Below are 14,397 nucleotides of genomic sequence, written 5' to 3' on the forward strand. Positions count from 1 at the left end.
ATTCCTTATTTTACTAAGAATGGTAAAAAGACAGTGACTTGCCTGGCATCACATCAGTTATAACTAAACTAAACGTAACTAAAACACACATAGCTGGTGGCTCTCAGTCCTTTGCTTCTGAAACTACAATCTAGTTCAGCTCTATGAGATGGCTGTTTATGGTGCACAAGACAGACATAGGTATTACTCTCATGGAATTTACCATCCACTGAGATAGAGATAAGAAAATTATTCATAATTATAAGGAGGGTTACAATGTGCTGTAATCTAGCACATAGCCAAGGAAATTGAACCTAGATGAAGGCTCAGGGTAGGCCTAATGATGATTTCATAGAAGTTGAAAATGCAAAGGAGTAAGTGTGGCAATGAGCGAAGAAGAACATTCTAAGGCACACCAAACAGCACATATGAAGACCTAGAATGAGTAGATGGTATGTGAAAGGAACCGAGTGAAGGCGAGAAGGAGCCCGAGGGGCAGGGGGAAGAGAGCTCAAGATAATAACCTAGGTGCAGATCAGACTTTGGGTGCCCATATAGACATGGCACGGATTAGCTGGATTTGGATTGTAAGGTTCTAAGTAGTAGAGTGGCCATTCTTGGAAGTTGTGCAAATTCCTTGAGTATCAGTTTATTTCCAATGGCATAAAAGCAGAGTCCACACCAGTCTTCACGCTGATCCTGACCCAATTGCTCAGCAGTGATTTTCAGGAGGCATGGGAGGTGCAGTTGGTTCTGCCTGTTGTCCTGCCCTTCTGGGTCAGCACCACCATTGCCTTGCTGTCTAACCTGTTCACAGACTCATGTTTGGACTGGCTTTCTGACAGTGTTTGGAATAGTCCCCTCTTGACCTGGCAGCTCCCCACTTCTGCCACTTTGCCTCACTTGAAATGTTGTGATCCCATCTCAGTATCCGAGGATGCCAATTTGACTCTCAGCTGCTAGCAGCCTGTGGATTTGAGTCCCAGTAATGGTACTGGTCACTTAAATGTATGTCTTTTAGCATCTAACCTGTAATCAGAGCTTCAAAAGAATTGTAAGCATTTGCTGCCTATATTGCTTTTCTTTATTAAGAATGGGTGGCTTTTAAAATAATGACTGAATTTCTAACGACTTATAATTTAGTTATAAATTGACATGATTTAATTTTTTAACATTTTGCTATGGGTAGTGGAAGTGATGAACACTGTGTGTTCAGCTGCTCTTTATTTCTTCTTTAATTTACAGTTTTCACGTGTACTGAAGAATAGAGCCTGGCCCACCTTTAAACAGGCCAAATCTAAAATCTCCCCACTACACAGCAGTGATTTCTGCCCTACCAACTGCCATGTCAACATAATGGAAGTTTCCTATCCCAAAACATCCACCTCCCTGGGGAGTGCCTTTGGTGTTCAGCTGGATAGTAGGAAGCACAATTCTCATGATAAAGAAAATAAATCTGAGCAAGGTATGTTAGCTTTCGAAACTTTCTCAAATCACAAAAAGTAATTTAGGCAATTACTAACTATTCCAGCGTCCCTGAAATAGAATCAATTCCTGGTGTGTAAACAAATCTGAATTTTAGAAAGACAGGATTCCTATCTATACTCATTTGGATAATTATACATAAATGTTTATAGAATAAAAAAGGAGTTATGCATTTTTATTTATTTTTATTTTTCCTCTAAGAAGAACGATTGTTCTTGCTTTCCTTACATGTATGACAGGCACAGCTTATCCTGCTGTGAAAACCACTAGTCTGAAATGGCCCTATAAGTATAAGAAAAATACAGGAGGAGCAGCTTCTGGGATGCACGGTGCCATTCCACACCATCATAGTAGAGCATGAGATTGAAGGGTATTTTAGTCGCAACTCCCAAAGCTTTAATTCCTGAATTAAATTCAGCATTGGATTGGCATTTTATTTTATGTAAGCCCGAGTGTCTAGAATGAATTGCACTAGATCATTACTGTAAGTTAAAGGTCATAAATATTATTCTGGAATGATTTTAACTCCTCAGGGAAACTGAGCCCTATGGTGTACATTCAGCACACAATCACGACCATGGCGGCCCCTTCAGGTCTGTCTCTGGGACAGCAGGATCGGCATGGGCTCAGGTACTTGTTAAAAGAAGAAGACCTAGAAACTCAAGATATTTATCAGAAACTCTTGGGCAAACTTCAGACTGCCCTGAAAGAGGTGGAGATGTGTGTTTGTCAAATTGATGAGTAAGTATTTTATTTACTCTACTTCTAAATGTGCCTAATAAAATAGCTATAGAAAATGTGACTTTTGAACATCCATCAGTCTCTCTTTCATTTTTAGAAATGTAAGATTGTGTGTGTGTGAATCATATAGGTCCTCTTTATTCTAACACCTTAAAAGTGATATAACATGGCAAATATGTACATGTATATTTTAAGGAAGCACTTAATATCAGGGAAGAGAGTGACAAAATTCTGTCTTATAGAAAACACTAAGTCTCAATGTGAAAATATTAAACTGAAAAATATGATTGAAAGAGGACCAACTAGGTACACAGATTTCCTGGTATCCTTGATAGAGCAGAACACAGTAATGTATATATGCACTCAGTAGATGCATATGAAAAATATAAAATATAGCAAATCTTTAACATACTTATTAAATGAGTAAATGCAAAATTATGTTTCACTATGACCAATGACCAATGAATGACTTTTTTTTTTTTCTTCTTCTGATTGAATTAATGGTTTACTAAGCAATAACCCAAATAGCCGTGCCGGTCATATGGAAATTTTTATCAAGAACGGAGAGGAGGAGGAAGTTAATTAAAACTTTTCCAAAGAGGTTAACTCTGATTCTTATTTAAAAATTTGATGGTTGGACAATTGCCTCAACTCGGTGGGATGATCTGCCACATCATGGTGTGTAGTTCTGTGTCACAGCTAGTCAAGGCAAATCTGTATAAAGAACAAGGGCTTTGGGATAGCTTGGTCTCTCATGTATTAAACAGGATGAAGAGTAATAACAAATTACAAGTTTGTGGTGAAAATTGTAAAAATTAATAACAAAAAATAGTGCGGTGCCTAACATTATGCTTGCTCATCGTTCAAGGGGTTGAAATGGGCGAATATATCTGAAGTTGATAGAATTCGAAAATGGCATAGGCACCATTATCCTCTTTTTATTGTGCTCTTTTTATGAAGTTAGACATTTGGGTTGCTGTCAGATATGTATTGTTTAATTCCCACACGTACATCATCCCATACTTCCCTGGATAATTCAGTTTTGACATAAAATATTTAGAACATATTCTAAGCCTTTTTGGTAATTGGACATTATACTAATAAAATCTTAATTAACATGATCTCTCTTTTTTAAGTGTTTTCTTATTTTTTCATCTTATTTATTTATTTGAGAGAGAGAGAGAGAGAGAGACCACGAGCACGAGTGGGGCAGAGGGGCAGAGGGAGAAGTTCCCATCCCAGGACCCTGAGATCATGACCTGAGCCGAAGGCAGACCCTTAACCGACTAAGCCACCCAAGCACCCTGACATGATCTCTTATTTTACACATCTTTAAAATTTAGAGATCAAAATTACCATATTAGATGCATCATATTCCTAAGGTTATCTTTAGATAGTTACTATTTACTATGCTAATTTGTTCTGACATTTTTGTGAATTAATTTAGACTTGAAATTCTGTTTTCCTGTGTCTAATACACTAGTTTTAAAAAATTGTTTATTATATCGGTATATTATTTTGTGACTGTCCCATTTACAGATGAATTAAATAGTTTGGGGCTGCTGAGAGAACAGGGGGCTATTTTTAGGCAATTGTATGATACTGTGGATTGTTTGAGAATGACCTTGTGACACATAAGTTAATATCTTAGGGCATTATATTTTGTTTCATTTAATAAATGGAATTTTATTATATGATATGTTCTATTTTAGAAACCAGGTTTTTTTTCTCCCTAAAGTATTTAGGGGGTGCACAGAGTAAGAATCTTTATTAATAAGGCAATAAATAGTGGCACTGAATCATGTATCCTAGCTCTCAGAGGGATTTTAGGAGAACATCTGGACCAATCCCACACTGCCAGTCAGGCCAAGAGTTATTATTCCTGCTTTTCAGATGAGTCCTTTACCAATGGCAGGATTATTGATGTGCCTGAGCAGATACTACCTCGGAGACCAGGCCTCTAATGCATTCACTACTCAGCACTTCCTGGCAGTTGTCCAGACTTTGGCTGTCTTTGTTAATTTATTGATTTTTTTTTTTTTAAGTTTAGCTGATGTAGATATATTTTCAAGAAAACAGCCAAAGGGCTCCCTTTACTTGGCTTAAAATGCTTTATATTTAAAGCACTCATTTAGGGGAGTTAAGCTATTTTTATTAACCAAAACTACTTAAAATAATTACCTATTTTTACTTAAGATTTTCCCACTTTGTTATTCTAAAAGCCTTTCCCCCACTGTGCATGTTTATTAGGAAAATGACATGAAATGAGCAAGTGATTTGAGAAACTTCCTTGGTCTTCTCTGTGTGCACCATATAATTTAATTCTAAATATAAATATGTTCCACATAATTCAATGTGCAATATAATCCCTTTAAAACTGTGTGGTCATCCAAGTGTCCAGATTCCCTATTGCCCCATTCAGACATACTGCAGTGCAGTCGAGCTTGACAAATTATTTGAAAAGCTAGTTACTAAACAATTTTCTCACCATGTAGTAATTATTCTTGGTCAGACATAGATGCCTCTGCAGAGCTGAGAAGTAGATCTTGGATACTCTGCCAAGTTTTAAGAGAAATTGCCTCACAACATCTCATTGCTGGCCTTTCTAGAAATCCTTCATTCCTGGGAAAGGGCCTGGTCCTGAGCTTGTCTGCTTACCCTGCCACTTGGGAACACTTCTAGAAATAAAATTTCCTTCAACACATAGACATTCCACTAAATGCTGTACTTCCTTCGTATCCAAAGATGGGACTAGAGACACATTTGTTGTCTATTAACATTAAATAAGGTGATGTTATGATTATTCAACATTCTATGGTTCCTGTCTTATTGAAGCTAAATACTTTTGTCCTTCAATGGGCTATTTTCTGCGTAATGACACTCAGGTACTAGACAGAAGTAAAGGGCAAAATAATTTGTGGATAATCCAAAACCATTGATGGGACTTCAGAGTACAGCGTTTGTGTGTTCTCTCAGGGAGGAGACGAATAAAGAATCGTGGGGGCTGGTGAAGATAGGGAAGCTGAGAACAGACCTGCCTTTTATAGGTGCCAGATGCCCCGGACTGAGTGATGAACAAACTGCATTGTGGGACACTTAGTGAGCTGGGCTTACAGGTAGGAATAGTGGGGCTGTCGGTGGAATTATCTTTGAGGTTTTCCCAAGCATTTTGCTGGTAAAAAAAAATGAAAAGAGGACCCAGCTTCATAAGCACTAACGTGTATCATAGGGGTTTATGTGCCAGGCTCAGTTTTATCAGTACATGCACTGCTTGATTTCATTCCTACCGTCCTTCTGTGATGTGGGTTATGAAACACAAGGACATAGCACATTAAATCTCGAACTTAAAATTTGTTTCCAAAACTGAATTCTAAATTTCCTTATACAGAAAGCTACTCTGACTCCTCCCCCATGAAGGCGTTCCCTCTTCTCAGGAAAGTATCCCCCATCTGTTCAGTTCTGTAAGCCAGAGTCTGGGTATTACCTTTAATTCTTCTCTTTCCTGCCCCTTCACCTCCAGTACCTTATCAAGTTTGGTCAAGTATACCTCAGAAAGTATACCTCAGAATGTATCCGCTCCATCACCATTGTCCCCTCACTAGTGCCCACTGTAGGAGTTTCCAGGTATGCCCTTCTAATGCATTCTACATGCAGCAGATGCCAGCCAGAGGGATCTGTAAAGGTAAATCATGCTAGTTCCCTGCTTAAAACCATTTCATGGCATTGGGATGCCCTTAAAATAATAACTACATTACTGTGGCCTGTGTAGCCCTACACAGTCTGCCCCTGTCATCCTCTTTAGTCTCATGTCTCTGAGCTCCAGCCGCACTAGTTTCTTCTGATCCTGGAACAAGTCAAACCTCTGTGTGGTCAGTGCTGCTCCCGAGGTCTGCGGCTAGCCTTCTAGGCACACAGGTATCAGGCTAATGCTGATTTGTAGAGAGGCTGTGCCTACTTCCCCAGGATAAGGTAGATACTCCTATATCCCAGTCACATATGTCATCCTTCTAGGTATCCTACTCTCTATACAGCTGGTTTTTGTCTTATGTTAACAAAACCCTAAAGCCTCACAGACTTTTTTTTTTTTTAATAGATTTATTTAGTGGGTGGGGAGAGAGAGCGTGAGAAAGCAAGCATGCGTGCGCCTGTGCGAAGCCTCACAAACTTTAAATGACAGGCTTTCTCTCTTGCTCACTCTCCATGCCCATCTGGGTCATAGGGTTTCTGCTCCACGCTGACCTCACTCAGAGTTCAGGCTGACGGAGCCCCATGAGCTGGAATGTCTCTCGCTGTCCCATCAGTGAGAGGGAATGAGGTAGGCTGCACCTTTGCTTAAAGGCTTGCACCTAGAAGGGACTCAGGTCACCTCCACTTATGTCATACTGATGAAAACAAGGTTCATGGTCATTCTTATCCTCATGGGGTAGGGGAGGCCACCCAGCCATGTGCCCAGGAGAAGTGGGATGTGGTAGATAACACTAATGACTTCCTCCCTCCCTCCAGAGTGTATAAATGATATGCAGAGAGGGGATGTTCTGCATCATTTGTAAAGTATATGTATATATAAGTGTCTGTCTCACTCACCCCATCTCCAAAATGAGGATCCTCACCATAATAATAGTCCTACCTACTTCATAAGGAGGTTTTAGGATTGAATGAATTAAGTCCTTAGCATGGTGACTGGCATAAGAGCTCAAGAAATGTTAGGTATGATGAAAATGATAAAGATGGTGATATTTAAGTCTCAGTTTAATAGAAGAACACACAGGTGACTGCAGGATACTATGTACAAAAATCTTTATTCATCAAGGGTGTGAGAAGGAGATTGAGCTGCTCAGGATTTTAATTGAGAACGGACCTAGAGTAGGTAGCTCAGTATTTTATATGAGCAAAAGTGAAGGAAAGCTCTTTCTGTGTGCACACACATTATAAAGCTAAATTTATGCATTATTATTACCTTTAAGAATCTGGGAATGTTATGCAAAAACATGGTGTCAAAAACACTGCTTTTCTATCATTTGTTTGTAAGCCTAACACTTGTTCCCATGGGGTCAGTGCAAGCATGATTGTAGCTGCTTAAAATGAAAAGCAAATATGTGAATATAATTCATATGACTTTGAAAAAAAATGAGGATGTTCGGTCCCATGACTTCTAACTTAAAAGATACATAAAGCACAGAGTACTCCTTGCAAAATGAGAACTCCTGCATCTGCTTCCTCTTTGGTATTCAGAGTTCATCTGTCTGTGCAGTGTAGAGCTTGGGTAATTAGAGTTAATCTAATGTTTTAAGCTTTTGGGTGGAGGGAGTGAATAAATACACATCTGTCTTCCAAGACATAAAAGTATCTGTGCAAATAGAAAAACTGTTTAAAACAATTTATAGCTTCACAGGGCCTTGAGCAATGTAACACAGCCCCCTGATTTTCACTGGTACCTAAAAGCTATAAAATGCCAAAATATTATCCAAATGTTATCTCAGAGTGAGACCTGACTACACTGTTTGAAGTCACAGCTCCATCTCCCTTCCCTTCTTTATTTTCCTTTTTAACATTTGTCGCCATGTGATATACTATACAATTTACTTGTTTATTGTTTGTTTCCTCCCAGTAGAACCTAAGCTCCAAGAGGACAGGGGCTTTTGTTTGTTTTGTAAACTGCTGTATGCACAGCACCAAAACAGTGCATGGTACAATAGATGTGTCTAATGAACTAATTAGTGAAATCTCTTAACATAATATTTACTTAGCGCACAGCATTGGGTTTGACATGATGGGTTGTACGTAAGAGGTATAAGACATTCTCATAGTCTTGAAATAAAACAAACATGACATTGCTGTGGAAAAATGAGCGTGAAGATATGTACATAAGTGCTGTGGACTAGAACAGAATGTCGCCCGTACTTGGTAAATGAGAAGGTGATTGTTGTTGGCTGGAGAGACCATGCAAGGGCCGTTTGTTAAGATATGGTTTAATTCATTTTGCAAGTTTTACAGCAATTTGTTTGATAGCAAAGACTGATTCCACATTTGCATAATTTTGAGTTAGTACTAACGAACTCTTTACAGCCCAAAGTTCAAGCCTGGAGTGATGGAATCCATGCTGCCCAAAGTCCACATCAAGTGTGACACCAATTCAGAACTGAAGATTGTGTTTTAGCCTTGAGCCCAAGTGGAAGAACTTTACATTTGGGCAGATTCGTGACATGCCATCGTGACTAGATTGTGGATGATATGGGGGTAGCCCCTGTTGCCTCCTGTCCTCACATTGTATGCGACTCTCTTTAATGTCTTACGTTTGTGATGGCCAGAACACCTGCTTGTATGAGCAGTGAGAAAGGACTGACCACATGATATTTTTCCTGTCAAATAGAGACAGCTTGGGAGAAACCCAAGGCGGGGGTAGGTGGGTAGATGGGTTTTTAATATCTGAGGGTAAGCCAGTGAGGATAGGTAAGCACGTTCAGTGTTTATTTTAATATTTGGGTAGCACTTTAAAGTTGTCTAGGTATTTTTATATGGTAGTGATAATGGCTAGGAGAGAGAGGTGACACCCTTTATGTACTGGAGTATCTTCTCATTTCATTGTCACAGAATCATATGGGCTAGCTATTCTCCATAGATGCGAAAGAGAATTATCATAGTGTTGTGATAACAAAAATAGTAAGTGGCGGAACCAGGTTTCGAGCACGGTTTTCTAGGCTAAATTGTGTGATGTTTCTGTTACTTGTTCTGACAGGAAAAAGTGAACTTCATGTGACTGTTTTTTAATACAATCAAAGATTAATTTTATGTGAAACAGAAACACTCTAGAAATAAGCCTATCATATTCAACAAGTAAGGTACTTAACTGTGGCGGCCAGTTTGAAAATGTGCACTTATTTTCTTTTTTAATATCACATTGCAGCCTTCTGTCTTCCATAACATATTCTCCTAAATTAGAACGTAAGACATCAGAGTGCATAGTACCACCAGACAGTGACAATGAGAAGGGAGAAAGAAATAGCAAACGAGTCTGTTTTAATATGGCAGGAGACGAGCAGGAAGATTCAGGTCATGACACCATCAGCAACAGAGACTCTTACAGGTAATTCATTAATTCCTTACACTCATCTCATCAACACAGCCAAATATGATTCCTTATTTTCCACAGAGGTCTTGAAAAAAACATTTCGATTATCATTTTTGTTTATTGCCCTCACAAAATAACCGCCGGCTATTACCAACCCCAGACAAAGCATAGTGGTCCTGCAAAATCTTTCAAATTATTCTTTTTTCATAATCTGAGTAATTTGGAAAAAGCATTTTTTTCTCCATCTCTGTGGACCTAATTTGGGGGACTTGTTCTGTTACAGATTGTGTAGCATGTATAGCAGATAAGCAAATTGAGCCTATATTAACATTTTTTTCAGGTATCTGTTTCTGATTATTGGACTGTCGATGGTTCTTTTTGTTGTGTTTCTCCCCTTTTTTTCTTGTATTCTGTGTTCTCAGGGAATTGGACTAATTTTTCCTGCTCACCTCCATGACCAGCTTTGTGCCTTTTTTTCTTCCCTTGCACACGTTCTAAAGATTTTTTTTTTTTATTATTCATTTGGGAGTGAGTGAGCAAGCGAGAGCAGGAGCAGTGGGGAGGGTCAGAGGGAGAGGGAGAAGCAGACTCCCCACTGAGCAGGGTGCCAGAAGCGGGGCTCGATCCCAGGACCCCAGGCTCACGACCTGAGCTGAAGGCAGGTGCTTAACCCGCTGAGCCACCCAGGTGCCCCTCTCTTGCACACTTTCTGCACAATCTTGGTAGGATTGCTGTAACAAAGTACCAAGGACTGGGTGGCTTAAACAGCAGACATTTATTTATTTATTATCCGACAGTTCTGGGGCAGAAGTCCATGATGAAGGTGTCAGCAGGGCTGTTTTTTTCTGAGGTCTGTGCAGGAAGGATCAGGTCTAGGCCTCTCTCCTTGGTTGTAGATGGCCATCTTCTCCTTAATGACTTCATTTTTGTCTGTAAAAACCCTCACTCCAAACAAGATCGTGTTCCTGGGCCCTGAGTGTCAGACTTCAACCTCTGGATTTTAGGGGGAGATGCAGTCAACCTGTAACACCTTCTCTCCAAAGTCTTGTCATCTGCCTACCATCATCCTTCCAATGATGACAGCTCCAGTGAACTTCCTTACATGAAAATGCTAGTTCTCCCTTGAGTCCTCGTGTCACCTGACACCTCATTGAGAACTGTTGTCACTGGCCATATGTGCTGCGTGTGTGGCTTCAGCATCTCCTGTCTTATTTACTTTAAAGATCTATTTATTTGAGAGAGAGAGAGAGAGAGAGAGAGAGTGCGCATGAGTGGGAGGGGCAGAGGGAGAGGGAATCTCTAGCAGACTTCCTGCTGAGGCTTGATCACACGACCCTAAGATCATGACCTGAGCCGAAACCAAGAGTCTGATGATCAACCGACTGCACCACCTGGGCGCCTCCTGTCTTACTTACTTTAATCAAAGACAAAAACTCTCTTATTCACTGTTATTTATTATACAGTGTTTTACAATGAAAAAATATTAAGCAATTACTATTAAAGTTATTCTCCACAGAGATGTTTAACACAAACTAATAGCTAACGTTAAAAACATTTTTGCCAGACACATGGGGAAGCAGGATGATCTCACATAATTCCCAACACAGCCCTGTGTGGCATGTGCTGATATTAACTCCATTTTACATGTGAAGAAGCTGAGGCCACAGGAGTTAACATAATTTATCTGTGAAACCAGGTGGTCTGGCTCACAGTTTCTCTCTTAACCACTGTACTATCCCAATTTCTACATGAAAAGGATTTTAACAAGTATGTTGAGTTAATTATTCCTAGAGATTTAATAGTATATAACACAGATTAACCACCTTTACCATTTCATTTACTTTTAGCTTCAAAGGATACCAGTAGACTGTTTAATACGAACCTGTGGTTTTTCTCCAATGGGAAATTATAGATCTAAAAATACTTTCTTACCTCAATTTCTAGTCATCAGATAATTAAAATTACCCTCCGAGTCTCCCTCTAGGTTAAACTAGAAATTTTAAATGTAAATTTAGAGTTAAATAAGTCCTTTTAACTGATTCTGAGGGGGGGGGAATATTTTGTCTCTTATACCCTTTCTGAAATCTATAATTTGTCCATATTCATACACAAACCTTTTACACATTCTTTCCTTCGACATTGACCATTATCGAGCACTAACCAGGTGTGGTGGCCAGTGCTGAGCTCTGAGGGGGAGACAGGGTGCCGGTCCCCTCCGGGGAAGCTCAGACTACAGCTGATGAGTTATAATTGAAAGCTACCAGAAAGACTTGAAAGGCAGAGATCATAGAAACAGGACCTTGTCTCTATTAGCACATTAACTACAGACATGCCACCTCAAATAGATAATGATGAATTTTTTTTTAAAGATTTTACTTTTTTATTTGACAGAGAGAGGTAGAGAGAGAGAGAGAGAGCACACGCAGGGGGAAAGGGAAAAGCAGACTCCCAACCGAGGAGGGAGCATGATGCAGGACTCGATTCCAGGACCCTGGGATCATTACCTGAGCCGAAGGCAGTCGATTAACCAACTGAGCCACCCAGGCGATTTTTAAGTGCGGTTTGACTCCTAGTTTTCTACCTTCAGATTTAAAAAAAAAAAACAAAAACATTCAGGATCAGCCTACACGGCTTCAGAGATTTTGAAATACGATTGAATTTAAATTTTTCTAAAGTGTAAGATAAAATGTGAGTCAAACCAGATTTATCTTTCTCGTCATTTTCTCTAAGACCTATCAGTAAGTCTAACTGTGGCATGACACGTGTATCTGATAAGAACTGGCAGGGCTACAACAAATGCACGCCCGAAGTGACGTGTGCCTCCTTCTTCCCAGCGACTGCAACAGCAACAGGAATTCCATCGCCTCCTTCACCAGCATCTGCAGCAGCCAGTGCAGCTCCTACTTTCACAGTGATGAGATGGACTCAGGTGTGTTTGGCCGAGGCGTGCATCCTTTCTGCTCCCCGTCCTCTGGGAGATACCTCTCAGAGACTACACCATGTGATCGACCTGCGTTTTCACCTTATATCAGTCATCCTTGGCAGCCACACGTGCTGGATGAAGTCAACATCCCAATCCCCTTGTGAACAGAGTGAATTAAAAAGAGACGAGAGAAACAAATGAAGTCTGATCTTAATATCTATTTTAGGAGTTTTCATGGTACTACAAGGAGGCTAGGTACACAGGAAGCAGGTTGTACTAAAACATGAGGCGTTGTTGACCGTGTGAGGAGGCGGGTCGGGCTTTGAACCTGAGGACTTCTGAGACAGTAGGTGCACGGGGAGCCGAATGATGAGGAAAACACTGACTGATAGAAAGATCTTACAGATATCTTATCTGGGGTGTGTTAAGAACCAAGACTTTGCATCCGATTAGGACACATCTTCATTTTGAAATATGCAGTTTATTTCAACTGTTTAACAGTTAGAAAACTGCACTATTTGAAAAAATCATTGACATAAGATATATATTGTTTTTTTTTTTTCCTGTGAGGCACTCTGCTCACACCTCTATTTCAAAGAGCAATCATCTGATATCCTAATTGCTATTAAGTCCTTTGGAATTCTTTATCTGATCATGAGAACATGATGGAATCAGAGTGCGTGTTTATTATTTTATTTTTTAGTTTCACCTATATCAAAATATTTTAGCATGTTAAACAAAGACGGATGATTTATTTTTCTACATCTAGGTGATGAGCTTCCCCTCAGCGTTCGCATTTCTCATGACAAACAGGACAAGATACATAGCTGCCTGGAGCATCTTTTCAGCCAGGTATGATTGGGGCAGTTGTGGGTCTTTTTTTTTTCCACAGATCAAACTGTCAGGAATCCCTTTTTCAGACATAGTAAAAAGATCTTAGAGTAAGAATGGAAAGGCCTCAATCTGCCCCTCCATCCCCTTCACCTCAATTTCCACAATTTAAAAGGCAATAAATATTCTTCAGCCAACGAACCCAAAGGATTGTTGTGACTGTCAAATAGTTTATGGTTCTTGGAAGAAAAACAGTTATAAAAACAGGAGTTATTCTTTTTATTATTTGTTTCTTTGTAGGTTTGCAGAATGACAGGTTTTATAACACTTCTTGCTTAACGTTATTCCTAATTTCAAGAAGCGCAAGATTCTCTTGGTGTTTGTGTTGGTGTTTTGCATTTTTTAAAAAGATTTACATCCAACACCAAAATTCCTAGTGTAAAAGCTTTTACTGCTTTGAAAAGGATTATGATGACTTTTAGGGTTTTTAAAGATAACTCTAGAAATCTTCTCTTGTAAAATGAATATATTGAGTATATTTATATCTTATATTAATATATGATGGGATAGTAAGAAATATTGCAAGCGTTATCAGTGAGTTTATTCCAATACTTTATTTAAAGATGGATTTTGCAAGCATCATGAGATTGCAAAAATAATTGTGGCTTTAAGACAAAAATATTTCACAAGGTTTACTTTTAGAAATGTATATTACTTATTATGAGAAGTATGTAACTTTCAGAAATCTCTGCTGTTATGGTAGGTGGATTCTATTACCAACCTCCTAAAAGGGCAAGCTGTTGTAAGGGCCTTTGAGCAAACCAAGTACCTCACACCAGGTCAAGGATTACAAGGTAAGATTTAAAAAATCACTATTATAAGCAATTGGGAAACAAAGGTGGGAAATAATACAGTCATGAAGTAAAAGCATAGTGTAAGAGGAAAATGGCTCCTCCTGTTTCATAATTCCCTTTATATTAATTCTGTTTTGATCATTTTTGAATATATATAAAAAGTCAGGATAGGATCTTTGAAATTTCTTTGCACGTTTAAAATGTGCAATGCCTGTAGGGACTAGAATAAATAGGAATGAGTTCGTTGAAGAGATAGAAGTGTGGCATATGTGTGAAGTGTTTCAGCTTTTGCTGAAACCAGCATAATGCCTACTTGGTTGTAGCCTATTGGTTGGAGGAAGGGGTCTCGGGAATGTGCTTTTGGCAAACAGAACAGCCAAACAGAACAACATCTAGAGCTGCCATTTTCTGACATCTAGTTTCAGACGTTGAAAATAGAGTTTTTATCTAAATTTGCTCCTTTGTTTAAATGTTTGTAAGAAAGTAATAAGGTTAGTCTTTCCTTTTTAGATTTA

At 39.2% G+C, this 14,397-nt stretch overlaps 1 protein-coding gene across 3 annotated transcripts in view; it reads left to right on the forward strand.

The window, feature by feature from the left end:
• PREX2 (phosphatidylinositol-3,4,5-trisphosphate dependent Rac exchange factor 2) overlaps nt 1-14,397 on the forward strand; it is a 294,349-nt gene that overhangs the window by 174,111 nt on the left and 105,841 nt on the right. For all 3 annotated transcript variants that reach the window (XM_025871440.2, XM_073892858.1, XM_073892859.1), the window contains 6 exons: nt 1,225-1,444; nt 1,998-2,205; nt 9,110-9,289; nt 12,109-12,203; nt 12,967-13,049; nt 13,792-13,882. In XM_025871440.2, coding sequence (XP_025727225.1) covers nt 1,225-1,444; nt 1,998-2,205; nt 9,110-9,289; nt 12,109-12,203; nt 12,967-13,049; nt 13,792-13,882 — 877 coding nt within the window. The remainder of the gene's footprint in view (nt 1-1,224; nt 1,445-1,997; nt 2,206-9,109; nt 9,290-12,108; nt 12,204-12,966; nt 13,050-13,791; nt 13,883-14,397) is intronic.

The sequence above is a fragment of the Callorhinus ursinus genome, unplaced genomic scaffold (genome assembly GCF_003265705.2).
Source record: "Callorhinus ursinus isolate GAN/ISIS: 27379988/994484 unplaced genomic scaffold, GSC_fseal_2.0 scaffold5, whole genome shotgun sequence".
NCBI classification, from domain to species: Eukaryota; Metazoa; Chordata; class Mammalia; order Carnivora; family Otariidae; genus Callorhinus; species Callorhinus ursinus.